This window comes from Sceloporus occidentalis, unplaced genomic scaffold (assembly GCF_023333645.1).
Source record: "Sceloporus occidentalis isolate IW3139 unplaced genomic scaffold, rSceOcc1.0.p SCAF_4, whole genome shotgun sequence".
Classification (NCBI taxonomy): domain Eukaryota; kingdom Metazoa; phylum Chordata; class Lepidosauria; order Squamata; family Phrynosomatidae; genus Sceloporus; species Sceloporus occidentalis.
This window is the reverse complement of record NW_028316984.1, coordinates 11791226-11813266: the sequence shown is the minus strand read 5'-3', so window position 1 is coordinate 11813266 and position 22041 is coordinate 11791226. Positions and strand designations below refer to the sequence as shown.

Below are 22041 nucleotides of genomic sequence, written 5' to 3'. Positions count from 1 at the left end.
TGTTTGGGTAAATTTTCTGACCTAATTTCTAGACTTATACATAGTAGATTCAGCGTCTAGCATGAGTAGAATAGCAATCTGCTCTTCTTTGCAGTCTTGACCCAGATAAAACATGACATGATTGCAGTTTGTGCTGAAAAAGTAACAAAAGCGGGTGGGGGGAGAGTTCCATTGAATTGTGCATCTTACAGATGCAAGGCCTGAAAGCCAGATCGGGGGGCAGAGGATAGAACAAGGATTAACCACACCCATTTCTCACTCCCACCAGCACTACATACCTAAACCAGAGCTTGCAAACACCATGCATGAGCAATCTAGATAGGGTTTGTGATCTTTGGTATCTATTTTAGAGTCTAGCTTACTACCTGGCATGGATTCAGTGCCCCATGTTGGCAATAGAGCCACCAGATGCCACAAGGAAGCTGCTCTGGTTGCTGTTCCATTTGAAGCTAGTATTTCAAAAGAAGGTAAAGAAAACCCTGCAAGCAACGAAACAACATTCACAATACTTTCATGTCAGTCTTCCATAGCTTCTTGTTCCAAGTGAGAAAGAAGTGTGAATTGTCATTTGATGTTTCAGCCTACACTTAATTAGAAATCAGTCGTTTTATTCTTATGGCTTTGGGGATTAATCCTACTCCTATAGGAATAATTGGGACAACTGTAAACATGGCCTCTGCTGGGGCCACAGGTATACCAATATTCTGAAAGGACTCCGTATGCTTGCAGCTAGTTTCCATTAGTGTCCCCTGCAGCCATTGCGTTTTCACTTCCTCTGTGACCTGGTTCTTACAGAAAATCTCACAAGTGCTACATCATATTGAAGCAAACATGGCAAGTATACTTTTCTAGACTTGATGCATTGAAACTTCCTGAGTACATGCCTCCATCAGTATTAATTTTTTCATGTTTGTGTTTTCCAGAATGCACAAGCCAGCTATGATTTCAGCAGTAATGACCCATTTCCATACCCCCGCTATACAGATGATTGGTTTAACAGGTAAGGAGGATATCCAGCCATGCTTCTTGTCAGGAATTTGCAGTGACTGCCTAGCTCCATACTCTATCCAGAATTTTATCAATATGGAACAGCATGTCTTCTGTTGCAGAGACAGCAGAATAGTGGAGTGTGTATGCATGGAGTTAAAATGCTGGGACCTTTTGATTGTCAGGATTGAGGGCATTATCTGTCACTCTGCTTAAGGTTCATTTAGCAGCAGCCCTCAGAATAACAGGAGGAAGGGCCATTTCCTTGTTAGTCCAACTCCCATGACTTTAATACACACACACAGCCAACATAGTCATACAATTCCTTGTTAGATTCATTCTCAAAGCAATAAGTAATTCTAGCAATTTTTTCTTGGAGCTGCATGAAAAACCATTTGTACTTCAGGACTTATTCTGTGCAGACTTCCCACAAAGGCGGCTGCCCAACTTTGCCGGGGGCCAGATGCCACAAAGCACCCGACGGTGCTGCGTGCCCCAGCATGCCTTGCTGGGGTGTGCTGGCTGGCTATTGACTGGTCGGGGGGGGGGCGAGGAGGGACTTCTGCCTACAGAGGGACGTTCTGGGAGGCGAAGAGTCCCTTTCAATGTCTCCCTGGTCCTCCAGGGCGACCGATTAGCTGGCTGCCCTGGGGGTGGGCCGACTCCCTCCCTGGCCCTGCCTGCCTTCTGGCCTATTTAAGGCCACGTGGCACATGCGCTCAGCACCATTGCTGCTCGGCTCTCCCACCCTCCCTCCCTAGGGTGCGTGGCTCTTCATGTCACAACTTGGGGGCAGCAGCATAGGTCCTGGATCTGGTGGGTCAACACGTGTTGTGTAGCAATGGATCGGGAGTCCCTGCAGGACACTGGAGTGCTGAGGGCATGCGTTGTGGCCATTGCGGGGGCCATAGCGTGACAGCGCCTCCTGGTGACTAGGGGCTTTAGGATACATGCAATCAGCCGGTTGCATGGATGAAGAGATGGCGTTCCCTTAGCCCCTAGCTCATCCCGATGCCTTGCTGTTCACTGACATGTTCCCTCATCATACAACAGCAGGTTGTACGATGCTCCAGATCCAGACCTCATGCTTTGGGCCAACCCTACTTTGGTTGCTGGTTTGCTTAAAAAAGTTGTGGCCTTTCTTCCACATTTGGCTCCTGTTATTCTTGTGGTGCCACCCTTCAAGGCAAGGCTTTTTTTGCCGGGGGAGAGGGGGCAGAGAATAGCATTTTCTGTGCAGGAAACAAAATGTTGTTTTCTGCACACAAAAGTCAAGTGTGAATTTTGTGCAGAGTAAATCCCACATTGTGAAGATTTGTGTCAGTCCAGGACTCTTCTCAACAGGATTTGCCACTACTTAAGAAACATATTTGTGATCATTTAAAAAAAAAAACCACTATATTTTTCCATCCCTAGTAACACCACTGCAATGAAGTCAGTTTCTTTTCTGTACAGTCCTTAGAGGAGATTAGCACTTTGCAGATGCTGTGGGCAAAATTAATGTGATACTAAATGTAGCAATTGCACAAATATTTTCAAATTGTAAATAATTCAATTAAACAACTGGTCTCTGTGGTAGTCCTGATCTGGATCAGTGTGGGGATGGAGACTTGTGTTAGTAGAGAAAGAAAACTAATGGGGACACTGAAAAGGTTTGAAAAGTTACTGTTTGGGCTGCATCCCCCAAAATCTCCTAGCCAGTGGGGATTTTGAGTGTTGTAATCTAAAAAAGTAATCTGTGGGAAGCAGAGAAACACAGAACCTACACAGGCTGTCTTTGGAGAGGTTGGTAGAACTTTCCATCTACTGTGTAAAGTTATCATGATGGCTAGATTGAATTGCATGTGGAAAGACAACTGATTCCTTGAGGCAACCAACTCCTCTCCTAATCCAAGTAGGCTCTCATGTTTTCAGGCTCTTAAAGTGGCAAAGGTGTGGTTGCAATGATAAAACAAGCACTTATTATCAAATATCTTTTGAATGTCCTGATAAAGCAGAAGTACAAGAGCATTTTCTCAGAGCACCCAGGTTTACAGAAATGTACTGTGGAACAGAGATGGAGAGCTCTGAAGGAACATAGGGGCCAGTGGCCCAGGAGCAAGAAGCACCACTGCACCGCACCAGGGAGGCCACTGAACAGAGCCACTAGAAGAGGATGATCCACAACCACTGTAATCCTTGTTCCTCAGTCTTTCCTTTTTCTCCTTTCATGGCCGAGAGTGGGAATTGAAAGGGCAGCTTTGTCTGAAATGTCATCCATAGTATTGCAGGTTTGTTCCAGGAAAATAGCATGATCAATGGAGGGGAAGACACTCATTTGAATGAAATGTAATGAGATGGAAGATTTGATCACTGTTTTGCAGTCAGTTTGGCTCTTTGAAAGAGATTTGAGAGATACCATGTTTCCCAGCACTGCTCATTCCCAGTGCATTCTGAGATGTCCTGTTTAAATGGCCTTTAAGAGGGAAATGGACTTCATTTGTAGCTTTGGATCCACAGGTCTCTTGAGAAGCCTGAAAGTGGGATAGCACTCATAGTTCTGCCATTTCTCCCCAAATGAAGATTATTATAAAGGCTTTCAGATCTGCATCTGGTGATGAAGGGATACTTGACATTTAATTAATATATGGCAATTAACTGGAGAACAAGAATTAGGATTGCAAGGATCTGGTTCTCAACATCTTTTTGCTGATAAAATTCTGATCCTTCATTTAGTAAACATTGGCCAGTTTTCTGTATCACCTACATAGGAGCTTATCGCTTGGCATTTTGAATCAGCACCAACCTCCTGGGCTGCAGCTGGGATGCAGGATGGAAGCAGGGATTATCGCACACTAAATCCCCACCAAATCACCGGCCTCTATTAGCTCAGGTCCAAGTCATGTTCCACCAGCACTTTTTAGAAGTCAGAAAGTTTTCTGACTTGTAAAAAGCACTGACAGAGCGTGGCTGGGACCCGGCTAATGGCAGCTGGTGATTTGGTAGGGATTTAGTATGCAACAATCCCCATCCTAGCTGCACCCCGGGAGGCTGGAGCTGATTTAAAATGCCAAGCGATAAGCTCCTTGGTTAAGTGTGTATAACTGAGTAACCTCTCCTGGCTTGACTCCCCTAAACCTGATGGAAACCTCATTCACCCATGCTCTAATCAAGGGCAGAATGGATCTCTTTGCCATTCCGCTGAGGCCTGGTGAATTAGGTGGGAGGGAGAGTTATATTCATGGCAAAAGTTTCATAATCATGACTTAAGTAGTGATCATGAATATGAAACAGTTATGGGTGAGTAAATCTAGGTAACTTTCTCTTTTCTGTCCCTCCCAATATTTTTTTCTGCCCTACACACACGTTATTTGAGCCATCCTATAGAACTGAATATACACAATATTTTCTTTCCAATAGATGCATGTGGGAGAGGGGGAAATGGATCTGTGGGTTCCAATATTTGCTCCTGTGGGAAGGGGAGGGGAGGAAATGGAGTGGTCTGCTCCAATACCTGTGGCCTTTTGGGCTTCAATTTAGGAAAGTATTATTGTTGTTGTTGTTATTATTATTATTATTATTATTATTATTATTATTATTATTATTTAGGAAAATATTGAATGGTATAACATATCTTACAGCCAACACACAAGCCACAGATATTGGATCACATGTGCCTAGCAACGTAAGAGCATCTCTTACCATGTGCTTAATAATCATCAGCAGAGTACACAGCTTTACAGGGAAATTTCTCTTTCAAAGCAAAGTAATAATAAAAATGTTGCTCTTGTCCTTGCTCCCATACTCCTTTGAAAGATGAAGAAAAAGATACATTTAATTTAAAAAAAACAGAGCAAAGTAACACACAACAAAACAGGCAAACTGAAATAAGCTAGCCCACTTTTCATTTGTTTAAAAAAGAATAAGTTAAATGCAGATGTACTGTTTTCAAAGGACTAAGGTGAGTTTCAAGCACCCTCTCTGTACTTTGTCACCATATATATATATATATATATATATATATATGGGCAGCAAGATCAAGGAAAACTGCAAAATGCCAACCTACTGTCTGTTACATTTTTGTTTCATTGCAAATATTTCTAAGCCACTCTTCAGTAAAATTCTCAGGCATATAATACCTTGGTAATTGGCAACTCATGGCTTCCATGTTAGTGGGATGTGAATCTGGGGTGTGAAATTTAGTAGGATGTGAAATTCAAAATCACAGCATGGATATTCTGCAGAATTTGAAACTAATGCCAGTCATTAGTCCGGCCAGAGAGAGGAGAAGGAGAGGAGCTGCTTGGCAGCCATTTTGAGACCGTGTGCTCGAGACCGTGTGCTCGTTGCTGAAGGGGCGGAGCTTCTGTGAGTCACATCTGTGAGTCACAAGGGGGCGGAGCTAGCAGACTAGCTTTGTATACCAACTTCCAGAGCCTTCCAGAACAGTCCGGCCAGAGAGAGGAGAAGGAGAGGAGCTGCTTGGCAGCCATTTTGAGACCGTGTGCTCGAGACCGTGTGCTTGTTGCTGAAGGGGCGGAGCTTCTGTGAGTCACATCTGTGAGTCACAGGGGGGCGGAGCTAGCAGACTAGCTTTGTATACCAACTTCCAGAGCCGCGCGCCGAATTTTCATTTTCTTTAACTCAACAACTCTGCTCAAGTGGCATCAGGTTAGAATCAGATATTGAAACAGAACCTTCCCTTTAAGTGTAAGATAGCAGCCAGTACTTACCTTTAAAGAAGTATTCCCAATAGATTGACTGTTATATTTATTACTAAAGACTTTGCAGTATGGACAACGAGGGATCTGCCGCAGTCACCTGCAACTCTTGTGGGATGTTTCTCTTCTTGCCTACAGAAGTGGAGAACTTCACATGCACCAAGTGCAAGCTGGTAGCACTCTTGGAGGAGAAAGTGCAGCAGCTGGAGTCCAGAGTAGCTACACTTCAGCATATTAGGGAACAAGAGGATTTCCTGGACTCAATAAAACTAACCATCTTGGATGAGTACCACGCAGAGGAAGATGCTAGGGTGGAAGAGGTCACTTGCCAAACAGAGGAGGCAGACAGCTGGAGGAATGTCACAAAGAGAAGTAAGCCAAGAAGGAATTGTTCGGGGAGCTTGCAGCTAGAGAATCGATTCGAAGCTCTTTCCCTTATCAAGGAGGATGAAGAAGAGCAGCATGGACAGACTTCTGGGACAGAGCAGAGGAGCCTAAGAGTCCCACCCGAGGGAACAGTCGCTGCTAAGCCTCGGAGGAGGCGTGTGGTCGTAGTGGGGGACTCCTTGCTGAGGGGTACAGAAGCAGTGATTTGTAGGCCTGACAAGATGTCTCGAGAGGTGTGTTGTCTTCCAGGTGCAAAGATCCGTGATGTGACAGAGAGGCTGACAAGACTGGTCAAGCCTACTGACCAATACCCCTTCCTTTTGGTCCACGTGGGAACTAATGATACTGCAAGACACAGCATTCAGAACATCAAAAGGGATTACGAGGCGCTTGGTAGGAAGCTGAAAGGAATGGATGTACAGGTTGTCATCTCGTCTCTTCTGCCAGTTGAAGGGCATGGTCCAGGAAGGGAGAGGAAAATAGCAGATGTGAACAACTGGCTTCGCAGATGGTGCCGCCGAGAAGGATTTGGATTCTTCGATCATGGGCTGCGGTTCCATGAGGAGGGACTTCTTGCAACAGACGGGTTGCATCTCACGCCAGTTGGAAGAAATGTTTTTGCCAACAGTCTCAAGAACTTGATCAGGAGAGCTTTAAACTGAGTTCCGAGGGGAAGGGAGACAATATTAAGGAAGGTGAAAGGGATGGCGAAAATAGTCAAACTGACACAGAGGAAACAAGGCAAACAGTGCAAGGACCCAGCAGTGGGAGGCAAAAAAACTTGCACAGGCAGCAAGTAAAAGGGAACCATGGTCTGCGATGTCTCTACACTAATGCACAGAGCATGGGAAATAAGCAAGATGAACTCGAACTCCTAGTACAACAAAGCAAATATGATATAATAGGCATCACTGAAACCTGGTGGGATGAGTCTCATGATTGGAATGTGGAAATAGAGGGGTATAACCTTATTAAGAGAAATAGGCCAAACAGGAAAGGAGGAGGAATAGCACTATATGTCAGAGATATTTACACCAGTGAAGAGATCCTGGACATCAATCATGGAAGCCAGGTGGAGAGCATCTGGATAAGAATCAAAGGGGAGGGAAACAACAAGGGTGTTACGGTGGGAGTCTACTACAGACCCCCAAGTCAGACTGAGGAATTGGATGATATCTTTCTAGAACAGATGACCACACAGTCAGAAAAGAGAGATGTAGTAGTGATGGGCGACTTCAACTATACTGATATTTGCTGGAAGTCAAACTCAGCAAAATCCTCAAGGTCTAGCAAATTCCTCACTTGCCTGGAAGACAATTTCATGGTCCAAAAGGTGAAAGAGGCAACAAGGGGGTCAGCTATTTTAGATCTGATCCTAACCAACAAGGATGACTTGGTTAATGGGGTGCAAGTGGTGGGATCCTTAGGTGGAAGCGACCATGTTCTCCTGGAGTTTGTTATACAATGGAGAGGAGAAGCCAGGCAGAGTCAGACACGCATCCTAGACTTTAGGAGAGCGGATTTCAGTAAACTTAGAGAAGTACTGAGGGCGATTCCATGGTCAGAAATACTAAAAGATAAAGGAGTTCAGGACGGATGGGACTTTCTCAAAAGGGAGATACTGAAGGCACAATTTCAAACAGTTCCAGTGAGAAAGAAAAACGGGAGGTGTCTCAAGAAACCAGGATGGATGACTAAGGAACTTTCAACCGAGCTAAGTTTGAAACGGAACATGTATAAGAAATGGAAAAAGGGGGAAATCACGAAAAAGGAATTCAAAGAAATAGCAGGCATGTGTAGGGGTAAAGTCAGAAAAGCTAAAGCACAGAATGAACTCAGGCTTGCTAGAGAGGTAGAAAGGGCTTTTTTGGATATGTCCGCAGCAAGAGGAAGAAGAAGGAAACGGTAGGGCCACTGCGTGGAGAAGATGGCAAAATGCTAACAGGAGATAGAGAAAAGGCAGAATTACTCAACACCTTCTTTGCCTCAGTCTTCTCAGAAAAGGCAAAGGGTGCTCAACCTGAGGATAATGGAGCAGAGGACAGAATAGGGGAATTTCAGCACAGAATAAGTAAAGAGATAGTAGAGGAACACCTTGTTAATCTAAATGAATTTAAGTCTCCGGGACCAGATGAACTCCATCCAAGGGTATTAAAAGAACTGGCAAAAGTAATATCGGAGCCATTGGCAATCATATTTGAAAACTCCTGGAGAACAGGAGAGATCCCAGCAGACTGGAGGAGGGCAAACGTTGTCCCCATCTTCAAAAAGGGGAAAAAAGAGGATCCCAACAATTATCGTCCAGTTAGTCTGACATCAGTTCTAGGAAAGATTCTGGAGCAGATCATTAAACAGAGAGTCTGTGAACATCTAGAAGGCAATGCCATAATCACAAAAAGTCAACATGGGTTTCAGAGAAACAAGTCATGCCAGACAAATCTAATCTCTTTCTTTGACAAAATTACCAGCTTGGTAGATGAAGGGAATGCTGTGGATATAGTATATCTTGATTTCAGTAAGGCCTTTGACAAGGTTTCCCATGACATTCTTGCAAACAAGCTTGTAAAATGTGGGCTAGACAAAGGAACTGTTAAATGGATCTCTAATTGGTTGACCGGCCGAACCCAAAGGGTACTCAACAATGGCTCCTTTTCATCCTGGAGAGAAGTGACCAGTGGGGTCCCACAGGGCTCTGTCCTGGGCCCAGTGCTATTCAACATCTTTATCAATGACCTGGATGACAGAATTGGGAGCATACTTATCAAATTTGCAGATGACACCAAATTAGGGGGAATAGCTAATACCCCAGAGGACAGGATCAAGATTCAAAATGACCTGAATAGACTAGAAAGCTGGGCCAAAGCTAACAAAATGAAATTCAACACAGAGAAATGTAAGGTATTGCACTTAGGGCGGAAAAATAAAATGCACAGATATAGGATGGGTGACACCTGGCTGAATGAAACTACGTGTGAAAGGGATCTAGGAGTCCAAGTAGACCACAAGTTGAACATGAGTGAACAGTGTGATGCGGCAGCTAAAAAGGCCAATGCTATTTTAGGCTGCATCAATAGAAGTATAGTGTCTAGATCAAGAGAAGTAATAGTGCCACTGTATTCTGCTTTGGTCAGGCCCCACCTAGAATATTGTGTCCAGTTCTGGGCGCCACAATTCAAAAAGGACATTGAGAAACTGGAGTGTGTCCAAAGGAGGGCGACAAAAATGGTGAAGGGTCTGGAGACCATGCCCTATGAGGAACGACTTAGGGAGCTGGGGATGTTTAGCCTGGAGAAAAGAAGGTTAAGAGGTGATATGATAGCCCTGTTTAAATATTTGAAAGGATGTCATATTGAGGAGGGAGCAAGCTTGTTTTCTGCTGCTCCAGAGAACAGGACCCGGAACAATGGATGCAAGCTACAGGAAAAGAGATTCCACCTGAACATTAGGAGGAACGTCCTGACAGTAAGGGCTGTTCGGCAGTGGAATGCACTTCCTCGGAAGGTGATAGAGTCTCCTTCCTTGGAGGTCTTTAAACAGAGGCTGGATGGCCATCTGTCAGGGATGCTTTGATTTGGATTTCCTGCATGGCAGGGGGTTGGACTGGATGGCCCTAGTGGTCTCTTCCAACTCTACGATTCTATGATTCTATGATTCTATGATTAATGGAAGAAAAGTCTTAATACTTAGGCTCAAGAGACACACAAGGGCTGTGGGAGATTTGGTGTGGCCCTGATGATTGAGTTCTGGGAAAAATGCTGTTCTGGGGCCCAGAAACATTGCAGAGATGTAAATGGTGGGTGCCAACAGCAGTGCTTTCTGATTTACAAAGCTGGGACTCTTGCTGCCACCTCAAAGTAAATGGAGAAGAGATAGAGAAATTGGCAAGCCATTGACAAATGCCTCTGTGCCAATGTTTGCACACACACACACACACACACACACACACACATGGCACATTCCCACAATAGGTTTGCAGCCATGTTAAAATCTGTTCATTTGTTTTAATTAAGAAGTATAAATGTAAAACGAATAAGCATACTTTTAAAAAAGTGAATTGTTCTCCTAAGACATCTTCTGTAGTGCAGTGCATTCCTCGATTTGTTCTACATGTTCTACATCAGGGGTAGGCAGCCTTTTTGAGCCAGGGGCCTGGTTGCTGTCCCTCAGACAACTGGGGGGCCGAAGCCAAAAAATAAATAATTAAACGATTTTAAAAATAAATTAAATAAATAAATAAACCGGGACAAATGCAGGACAAAATTTTCAAATGGTGGACACTTTTTTTAAAAAAGTGGAGGGCACGCGAAAAAAATTGCTGATTTTTTAAAAAATGTTAACATAAATGCAGGCTTCTATAGACAATTGCCCCTGCGCGCGAGAGGCCAAAGGCCCCGGCGGCAATCGGCGGCAGGACTGGGCTGGGGCCGGTCCCAAGGCCTCGCCGGGCCACATCCGGCCCGCGGGCCGCAGGTTGCCTACCCCTGTTCTACATGAATTTCTATGTATGAATAAAGCCATTCCTGTCTCTTCTACTGTGATAGATACACTCCACAATGATCCATGTGCGCTCTTACGTTCCTGTACTTGACTGTGGACAGGATGCAGAGAGCACACTTTAGCATGTCTGAGTTCTTGGGCATGCCTAGTGAGATTTTAGAACTGGTTTTCAATGAACAATATTCTCTCTCTCTCTCTCTCTCTCTCTCTCTCTCTCTCTCTCTCTCTCTGCAATGTTGCTAGATTTTTTTTGATACCAAGCCATCCATGCTCTATGACAATTTGCTTCTGAAAAATTGTTTCTCTGTTTTAAGATAAGTTTGCTCTGTGGCGGTGGAGGGAAGGGGGAAAGTTGCTGTTCAAGAAATGGAGCCCAGTACCACAGTCAGACATGATGGGTAGTCCCCCCCCCCTTTCTTACTAATCCCACTCTTGATGTTCCTCTGTCTTCCTCCATAGTCATGGAACCAGATGTGCTGGTGAAGTATCTGCTGCAGCAAACAACAACATTTGTGGAGTTGGAGTGGCATATAATTCCAAGGTGGCAGGTAGGACATGCATTAGAGAACAACATTTGGCTTCCTTCAGCAGCAGAATTGCTATTTTGTATAATACCATATGCTTCATGATATATGACTGATATATGACATTGTCTGTAATATATGACTTCACAACATTGTAGTAGGATGACAATGTTTATTGGTGGTGGGAAAGAAATTAGATTTACCAACAATATTAAATATGGCCCTTCATACAAGTCTCAGTATTCCTCATCTTCTTACCTATTATAAGGTGATACAACTAGCCCAGTTATCAAAATTCATGAGAAATAGTTATAGTTCTACTTGAGTAAAGTTGGAAGGAAACTTTTAACGTTTTTCTTTGGATTCATATATTTTCTACCAGCCTATGCATAAGCACAAAATAAAAATTCAGAATCTGTTTACTGGAGAAACATTATGAATCTGGCATGGGTATTCAGATTTGTTGGCCCCTCCACCATCACCCCATGTCCCTTTCTTGAACATCCTAACTTGAGATATTCTGATAAACCACAGCAGCTTAAAGTCTGGAGGCAAATGCAATTTTTTAAGACTCCATGACCTGTTCTATTGGGACAAGCCCATTTCTATCTTGGTTTCAGTTATCTCAGATTATTTCCCTAGACAATTGGATATTTAGATCAGAAGGACTTCCTAGGCCACCTAATATATGTTAACAAAAATGTGTTTCTTCTGCCTATAATTCAGCTGGTCTTATTTTGCTTATTTGTACATTATTAATTAATAAATAGTTAGGCAAATCAAAGGTTCTAAAAGAGTTTGGAAGTCAAATATTAAAATGAAAGTCTCAGATAAAGCTTGGCACATTTTTTGGTCAACTTCTTCATAAAGATCAAAGGAAATTTCAAAGGAAAAACACAGGTAGCATTTCTGACTAGTTAAATTGTATCATATTAATACAATATGTTTTGTCTGACACATGCTGCAGGGTTGTGGTGGGGAGAAATGGCTCTATAACATATGCCGATTTATTATCCAAAAGTTCTCTGACTTTGGAATAAGACGGTTTTTCAGATTAGTCACACAGTTAGGCAAGATATACTATTGTGAGATACTTTGTTAATTCTGTCAGATCTAGATTTAGGCAAAACAGATTTACAACATCAGTAGTTATCTTCTATAATGCTAGGTGCTACCCAAATTGAGATAGGGAGGCCATGGAAGTCAGTAGAGGGTCTATCAATGAGAAGTTGGTTTGACAGACTCTGGTGAAGCGTTTTAGCAAAATAATAATAATAATAATAATAATAATAATAATAATAACCTTCCATGCTCAGCTGAACAAAGGGTAAATATAAAAGGAGGTACTAGTGATAGGTTCCCCTGGTCCAGGAATGGCGGTGGTTCCACCTGTCCTGAACGGGATCACGCTTCCTGTGAAGGACTCCGTGTGCAGTCTGGGGGTGCTTCTTGATTCGTCCACCTTACATCTCAGGTGAATGCGACGGTCAAGAACACCTGTTATCAGCTTCGGCTTATTCGCCAGCTGCGCCCATACCTGGCCCAGAGGGACCTTGAAACGGTGGTACACGCTCTGGTAACCTCTAGATTGGACTTCTGCAATGCGCTCTACATGGGGCAACCCTTGTATCATACCCGGAAGCTACAGTTGGTACAGAATATGGCGGCCAGGCTGGTCACTGGTACTTCCAGGACCAGCCATATTACACCTGTGCTTAAAGACCTGCACTGGCTGCCTATTCGCTTCCGGGCACAGTACAAGGTGTTGGTGATCACCTATAAAGCCCTACATGGCTTGGGCCCAGGATACCTGAAGGACCGCCTCTCCCCATACATTCCGCCCCGCACCCTCAGAACTTCTGGGCAGCAATTACTCAGGGTTCCAGGGGCCAAACTCTCCTCTACAACGAGGAGGACGTACTCCATCGTTGCCCCGACCCTTTGGAACACGCTGCCCGTAGAGCTCCGCTCGGCTACCTCCCTGGCTCAGTTTAGAAGGGACTTAAAAACCCTTCTATTTCGAACTGCATTCCCCAAGTGAAGTCCCAGATGGCCTTCCTCCCTACGTTGTCGGCAAGATGGATGGCTGACTGGGGTTTTTAAGTTGTTTTTAATATGTATACTGTATGTATTGTTTTTATTATGTTGTTCACCGCCCTGATCAATAGAAGGGCGGTATATAAATAAAATTTTTTATTTATTATTATTATTTATTTATTATGGAAATCTGGTCCTCATTCATCAACTATACTATGGATCACCATTCTATACAAGGTCCACCATCATCTCACTTAAATCTGTGGAATAATGACTATGAGCATGGGGTTTGATCACTGAACTATGTTTTAAACAGGGATAGGGAGGGGGTTATGGGGTTAAGCTCAATGTACTTTTACTATTTTTTTAAAAAAATAGTAGGGTGAATGGTGTTATAGGACCCAGACCATCATCTTAACACTGCTCACTTATGGATGGCTTCACTGTGCAATTATTTTCATTCTTTTTAAAAGTCATTTTCCAAGCTCTTCTTTAAAAAAAAGTATGCAAATTGCTTTTCCATTTCTATGTGTACTTTTCTTGTTGCCTTCCCTTCCCTTCCCTTTCGTATGTTTAATTCATTGCTATTGTTGGCAACCATTGCTCTCATTTGTATCTGAAATATTTAACTACCATGATTGGCATCCACCTCTTGGCACGAATCCTTCAGGAAAATTTCATACAGAATGAAAATATTGCCTAATGTCCAGTTCCCCTTGCCCAATTTAAGGGTGGAAGAGTGGGCAATATTAGATCTTTCCAAGGTGTCAGAAAATTGCTGTACTTACACACACATCCAGAATTTAATGCAATTTAATGTTGCTGCTGAAGTCAATAGCACCCTCAAGTGGACAGCTAAAATCAGGAGAGGGAGGTGAAGATATCTTGTGCGTCAGGTTCAGGAAATTGGCACATGATGATCCTCCTTCCAAATCTGAATTAGGAAAGTGATGGAGAAGGCCTGCAGTAGTCTGTTGAAAGAAAATTGAAAGGCTCATTTCAAATCCCCTTTTATTAACATGAGGTCAATGGAAACCTGTCAGAAAATGAGTAGTTCACAAAGACTTTGTACAAAGTCTTGGCCTTGATTACAAAAACCTGTTTAGGCTCCTGCAACCAGCTAGTTACTAAAGTAGTTGGAAAGTTTACAGGCTCACCTAAGTAAGCATCTAATACCTTCTTATTCAAGCATCTTCTCAGGTAACAGTCTGTAGCATTCCTAGAATGATGTGTGAGCACAGCTCTATCCTCCCCATCCCCATTGGTGAGGCTAATTCATTTATTTCTGTAATCCTGCAGACTTCCCCTAGCAGAGCAGTATACTGCAGTTGATCTCAAGTTTATGTTATCTCACTAAATGCCTTCAAATCACCCATCTACTTATGGAAACTCCATGAATTTTATAGGGTTTTCTTAGCCAGTAGACAGCTAGGAAACTGGGCTGTTTCCCATACTGTTATCCAGTGGAATTGTTTCCTTGTGTTCCAGATTCTGTTCCTTCCTTGTGCTGTAATATCTCTCTCATATATATATATATATATATATATATATACACACACACACACACACACACACACACACACATATATATTACACACACACACACACACTTTGCAGTTAAAAATTGAAAGCCCAAACATAAGTAAATGTTTAAAAATGCAGAACCAGCTATAATTGCAGAGCCTACTTTTAAAATAAGAAATAATTATTCTTATTTTGTTTTAATTGAAAAAAAAGGTGATGTGAACTTTCATCTTAGATGAACCCATGTTTTGTGTAGGGAAAAAAACATATTTGAATTTTCTGTTGGAGATTTTCTTGAATGGAAGGTGATGTTAATGTTGGGCATGTCTACATGGGCCAATTAAACTGAGACCTGTCTACACAACACAAGGCCAGATCCCTCATTTGAGTGCAGACTGTCTCTATGATGTGAGGTCAGTTCTGCATCAAATCCAACTTATCCTTCTCTTAAACTGACATTAAAAAAAACCCTCTCCTCTTTTGTTGTAGATTCTGCAGAAAAATCCCGATGTAGCGATGCTAGTTGGCTGTCTACACACATGCCCTGTTATCCTGCCGGTGTCACTTCTGCTAGTGCAGATTATACCCTCTGAGGTCAGAACAAGGTGTCCAGCCATGAGATTTACACTGAGCACCTCATTTCTGGCCCCAGAGGTAACAACTTTTGCCAGCAGTGGCAGGAGTGGAGCAGCCCAGAGTATTCTGGCTGATGTAGATGAACCCGTTGAGATTTCACTTTCCATGTATATGTGCACATTTGTTTTAGTTCATTGTCTATCGGTCTGTTTATTAAATGCACAGGTATTCGAATGCTGGATCAGCCCTTTATGACTGACATTATAGAGGCTTCCTCTATCAGCCACATGCCACAAGTAATAGATATCTACAGTGCTAGCTGGGGCCCCACTGATAACGGTAAGACTGTGGATGGACCGAGAGAGCTCACCTTACAAGCCATGGCAGATGGAGTGAATAAGGTAATGGTGCTTTTCTATAATGTCAGTGATATTTGTGCTTCTTGTAGATGTTACGTCCAAGCTATAAGTTTAGAAACTGCCTGTAAAGAGTTACATTATCATATTGTTACAGTTTTTGTAACATTTTAGACATAATAATTGGCATTTTTGTATTAGTATATTATTAAATTATAAAAAGTTGGAAAAAGTAATGAACGATAATGTAAGTTAATACTTACAGGAGCAAGCTTAACTACCATTTTTTGTTTTAAAGTTCACAAACTTGGCAACAGTTTGCATCTGATATTTTCCTGCCATTTCTTTCTGTTCAATGATTGATATTTAATTAGGTTTTTAAGAACATTTTCAAAGATGCAAACTATTTTTGTGACATTCACTCTGATAACTGTGCCTAGTTCTGACAGCCATACTCAGCATGGGAACATTCCCCATTATTTTGCCTGTGAACAGAAAATTTGTGTGGTCCTAGTAATTGAAGAGGATGAATAATATACATACAAGAAAATATCCTTTTTCAGGGCACAATATAGGTCTTAAAAGAAATGGATTGAAATCTACGTCTTGAATGGCTGATGTTCTGTGGCACTTTGTTGTTGTTTCCATAATATTACTATATATTCATAATAAAGAAAGAGTATCTTTCTAAAAAGAAAAGAGAAGGAAGAACAAAGTGAGAATGTCTTTTTTTTACAGCAAGAAAAAGAAATGATACAATAACGACAGTACATTTAGAATCCCTCTAGTGACATACGTAGGGATAGTGTCTTGTTTTGCACTCTGCACAAGGAGCTATTTACTACCTCCTTGGGCATTTCCAAAACCTTCCTTTCAGTAGCTGTCAAGTCCCCTGGACTCATTTCTGGCAGGGGAGGAGAGGGGAGGCAACTCGGGTGACAAAGAAGTACACCATCTCAGCCAAGAAGGTGAGAAGCAGTACCTTGCCAGTAAACAGTTGCAAAACTTCCCCACCTCCACTTCTGATGGGAAGAAAAAGGCATGGAACTGTTCTTCATGCAATTCCGCAGGATCTCGGCCAACATTTTTGTAGCTGCAAGGGGGGAAATGTATGATAAAGAGAGAATATCAAGGAAAAGGAAGATTGAATATACTTGTGAAACCTTGCATTCCAGCATGCCACAAACAAACATGTATCTCTCAAAAAAAGTCTCAGAATGTTTACCACAACAAATTTTTGATACCATGCTTCAGATCCAAGTGCTATTCCCAAATAAGGTTTTTGTCATTGTTTTGTGCCTTCAAGTCATTTCCAACTTATGGCAAGCTTAAGGAGACAATATCATGTGGTTTTCTTGGCAAGATGTGTTCAGAGGAAGATTATTACTATTATCATTAGCATTATTATCATTAAGCTTTATTTATATAGTGCTGTAAATGTATCATTGTCTTCCCGTGAGACTGAGAGAGTATGACTTGCTGAAGGTCATCCAGTAGACCCATTTAATTAATTGCTGAATGGCAAAATCATCAGTTGTGTAAATCTGGTTGACTTAATAGGTATCCGCTAGCTGAGACTAGGTGCTGGATTTAGGTATATACTATATGTCAATTTTGTCAGCAGGGCTGGAATCCTGTTGGCACCTTTTAGTGGCATACTGGTTACACTGGTGTAAGATACCTTTTGGAGGGATGGATAGTGGTGATGGGGGGTTTGGCAGAAAAAGCTATTTCCATTGCCAGAGAAGACTGCCCTGCTGACTTTTTCAGTAGCTTTTTCTCTTGACAAAGATGGTTTTCAGTGCTGCCTCCACCTTCCGTTCCTCCCACCCTTTGTAGCAATGCCCACAGCCATGTTAACCCTACCACTGTGCTGCTTCCTATTGCACTGGCATCTACATTGGTGTAGATATGCTGGCCAGAAGGAAGATGGTACCCCTACTTGATATCTTCCAATATTTCACTCATGAAAATTGGGCCACCTGTAGCCAAGCAACATCAGAATGTGGTTAAGATGCCCAAATGAGGAAGAACATAGAAGTTAAGAGAGTGCATAACAATTTGCTTTTGCCTGAGCCTATTGGGAAGAGAAAGATTCAGCCCCCCCTTTTTTTCCTTCTTTTTACTTTGATCTCAGTTTTGCAGAAATCAGATAAATTCAGGGCAAAGGTTAAAAGTGGGAGGAGGAGGCAGAAACTGGGACATTTTAAAAGCAGCTGATAAAGTCAACAACAAGGGATTAATGCAGACTGTTCCTCCAAATAGGGAAGTTACAAATTATTCCAGGAGCAACTGCACATACTGCTGTTTCAGGCACCAGGTTTGATATTCATTCTAGATCTTCTTTCATGACTTCATTTTCTAAATCAACATTGAGTACTTTTAATTAACCTCCTGTCCTATCAACATCGCTAGGAGGTAATTGTTTTTTAATTGATGTTACACGGACTCTGTTGATACAAAAAGCTTTTCTATTTCTTGTTTGCTTTCTCATGTGTTGGGCATAGTAGATTCTTGTTGTCCTCTACAGCTGAGGTTTCAGCTTGGTTTTAAAATGATTTTCAGTTAGAGGTTAACCAGGGAGAGAAAGGGTAACACACAACTGCTTGAGTGATGCCTTTAAAGCTGAAAAGCAATTTAAGAACGTGCCCTCAAATTGTGTCAGCCAATTTGATGTTCATAACAACAGCAGGAAAACAGAAACATGGAACTCACTTATGCCTTTCAAATTGGCTTTTTTATTGAGCACGTTTTGGGGGCAACTGGTTCTGTTCAGACAGTTCCCCATAGATCCTTCTCCAAATTTGTGAATTTCTCTCTTGCCAATCTCCCAGATAGTTTGGAGTACTTCTTTTTTAGGTTGGAACATCTTAAGGATGTTCTGTGGCTCTGGAGGTGGTGGTGCCAACAAAAAAGAAAAAGAGACAGGGAGAAACAAACAAACAAACACACTTAGGAGCAGGGAACTGGACAGACATATAGGCGTATGGGTACCACAAAAAATTCCCACAGATGGAAGGACTGGGGATTGTACATGTTGCAGTCTCCAAAACTGTGCAAATGCTTGACAGTTGGTAGTGGGATGAGGGAAATATATGGATGTAGAAAAATGTTCACAGGCAGAAACATGTCTTCCATCTGAGGAAGCTTGTCATTGGTGGCTGGGGATTCTGAGAGTTGTAGTCTAAATAGGTAACTTTTCCGACCACTGCTTTTGACCCATAGAAGTGCTTCTTTTGGCCAAATGAGGGAGTGGATATTGTTAGAGAAAAAGATCTTTGGGATGGTTGATGTCTTTTGTTACCAGTGGTTATGGACTGGTACCAGCTGGAACAGATGCAGTCTTCTCAGCTACTCAATATCAAAGTAACTTCCACACAGATTTTCACTCAAATGAGGGTTTATTAACTTTGTTGCTATTTACACAATGCACAGCAAGCTACTATACATCTATTCTCTTTCAGAGTCCATGCAAGAAGCTCGAATGTGACATCAGTCTTTGTTCTCTCACAAGATCAACTTTCCCACCAAGTGGACACACCTATTTCTCATGAAGTCACCACACTACACAAAAGCATAACAATAATACATTTTGTTTATATTATGTCTCAGGCAATGTCCTTGAAGACTTGTTCTTCCAGGCCTAGGCTTTCTGGCCTGCAACAGGAATCATTTTAAACCTTAGTTAACCATTGACACATCTGAACATTTTCAATACAATTTAGAAATATATTTTAACAGATATTTCTCCTTCTGCATCTATTAGACTCTACTGTGGATGCTCTGGAACAGAGGGGATGCAAGTATGTAATTTGCCTACTTCTATTCCATCAGGGAAGGCCTTTCTAGTGGAAAAGAAGCCACAGCCAATGCTGTGGCTTTACATGTATATGTTTTTTTGCAAGTTTATTTACAACTTAGTGAGTTTTCTCTAACAAAGAAAATAGGCCTGTGAAGATGGTCAATGTGAGAATAAAACTCAGTACACGGAAGGGAGGAGTCTGCTGTTCCTGACTTCTTAATGCCCCAAACTTCCATGCATTCACAGTCCCCTTGGTGCAAGGAGTTGTAGACATATTCTCACCCATATAAACCAGTACACATGTTCAATAATAGTCTATGCTTAAAACTTAGTTGATTTTTAACTGTGATGGAGATGAATAGCATGGAGAGACACAACATGGAGTAGGTTAAAAGGAAAAGATCTCAACTATATTATTAATTTATTGTCTAAGACAATTATATTAATACCTCCAACGTTGCGTACATAAAACATCAAAGCAATAGCATCACAATAAACAAGATTTTAACTTTAAAAAATTAACAATGAGAAATTTCTTCAGAATCCTTTTCTCAAGTCAGCTGCTGGCAGATGACCCTGCAGGAGTATGTTTGTGAAAATTAGGACTTTATCCTCATCTGCTTTCCTTTATTTCTTGGAAGCCTTCAAAATTTTAAAATGTTGAAAGCTACCTAGAGTGCATGTTTGAAGGATGGGGTAAGAAGGCCTGAAGTAAATAAATAAACAAAACCTTTTGTCTCCAAGTTGCAGGGTGGGGGAACAAAACAAAGACCAAAAATGTATGCTAAACAAACCGTAGTCCACAAATTAGGGACACCGTAGAAATTTTGTGCCTAATCCAAGTGCTGGTTAGCCTGACTCAGGATGTAGATGATATTAAAAAGGAGCTGGCACAGGTTGACTTTGTTCCTATCTCCATAGAGAGTCTGTGGCCCTGGATCTGTGACCTCTAAATATGGCCAAAACCTTACAGGATCATTGGTATCCATTCCAGTTACTCTCAAAAGTTTAACTCCCCAGTCTGATGCAGAAGATCCCTGGAGGAGGAATTGTGACACAATATATAATGTAACACACCAGACCAACAGAGGCTGTTCTGCCCTGCTTTAGAGAAGGCAGTCTTTTGCCTCAAGGAGTGCTCAAAGATGCCTACCTTCTGTTTGAAGGCATGTCTAGTTTAAAGATTTTTAAAAACTGTAAGAAGGAAGAATAAGGATCTTGTAGTTGCCTGCCAGCACAAGAGAACAAGCAGGCACAGGACACAGTTGGAGACCACTTTTTCCAGTACGGTTTGATAACATTCATATTTCAATGATAGCAATGAATTTCTGTATGAATAAATATATACATAAATTGAACAATAAATATGAATAAATTACAATATGCAAATTTTCTGCAAACACCTATTCTCTTGGGGCATCTTTGGTGTTCTTGGGATGCATTTAGGGTAATACTTTTCATCTGTTTTGGTGATGCGTAAGTGCAGACCATAGTAATTTCCCATGGCATAACTAGAAAGATGAAAAATAATAATAATAATAATAATAATAATAATAATAATAATAATCTTCTGCAGACTCCAGGCTATAGCTCTAGCAGCAAATTTGCTTCCCAAATCCATTATCTGGCAATCAATCAAGATCCATAGTGATTCTAGTTTCTATTACTCATGAAAATCCTAAAACTAGATTAGGCAGGCAGGAAAAACATGGCTGAAACGTTCCATTCCCTGGTTCATATGCTGAGGCAGATCAAAATGAAGAAGTGTTTCTCCTGATGTCAGCTTAAACCTAACAAACCCTCAAAGTGTTGACACTGCTGAATGAGGCCAGCCAGTGAGGTGAGGCTCCAGATGAGTATAGGCCACTGCCAGTTATCACTGATCAGCCCTGTCCTGTCAGACTGCTTAGCATAACCCAAGAGTGCAACTGTCTTTTTTGATTAAAGGATTTGCAAATTACCAGTGGGAGAGTTCCTCAAAGGATGTTCCCTACCTATGCATTGAAAAGGCAATAGAAAGGTTACAGAGCACTGTTCTGATGGTTTCTCTTCTCTCCTGCTTCATTCTCTTTTCTCTCTTTAGATTGTGCAGAAAGGTATCCAAGGTTTTTCTTTACTTTGGAAAAGCATTCCGTTGTTCCTGCCAGAACCAGATAATTAGCACCCCTGCTAGGATGTTCCAGTGCAAGGCTTCAGTGTTACGAAGCAAGAAGGAAGGCATGAAAGGAAAATATTAGACATAGAAAACACGACCTTCAAAATGTTCAATGCCCTGTACCACTGTTATTTCATTTTCATTATTGCAAGACCTTTAAACACACACGCACACACAGAGTAATAAAAAGCTGGAGTAATGACAGATTTCTTATACCCTCCCCCATCTTATGCAGAGCTCGGGAAAATTATTTTTTCAAACTGTGGCTCTCAGAATTCCCTAGTCACAAGAACGCTGGTCTTATGTATATGTATGGTTTGCTCAGAATAGGCTTCTTCCCAAGGCAGTCTTTGTAAAGCTTTGCTTTATGTTACATAGTTTTGCCCACCTCTTATGCCAGGGCTTGGGGAAACTGTGGCTTCCCACACATTCATGGACATGAGCCCCAGATAGCCTGGCTGATGGTAAAATGTGAAGAACGTAGTTATTCAGCGGT

At 41.9% G+C, this 22041-nt stretch overlaps 1 protein-coding gene across 1 annotated transcript in view; it reads left to right on the top strand.

Moving 5' to 3' along the window:
• The window catches only part of LOC149313510 (neuroendocrine convertase 2-like), a 142940-nt gene that overhangs the window by 97898 nt on the left and 23001 nt on the right, over nucleotides 1-22041 (top strand). Inside the window, exons 6-8 of the mRNA XM_089519225.1 lie at nucleotides 924-1000; nucleotides 11031-11119; nucleotides 15458-15633. Coding sequence (XP_089375351.1) covers nucleotides 924-1000; nucleotides 11031-11119; nucleotides 15458-15633 — 342 coding nt within the window. The remainder of the gene's footprint in view (nucleotides 1-923; nucleotides 1001-11030; nucleotides 11120-15457; nucleotides 15634-22041) is intronic.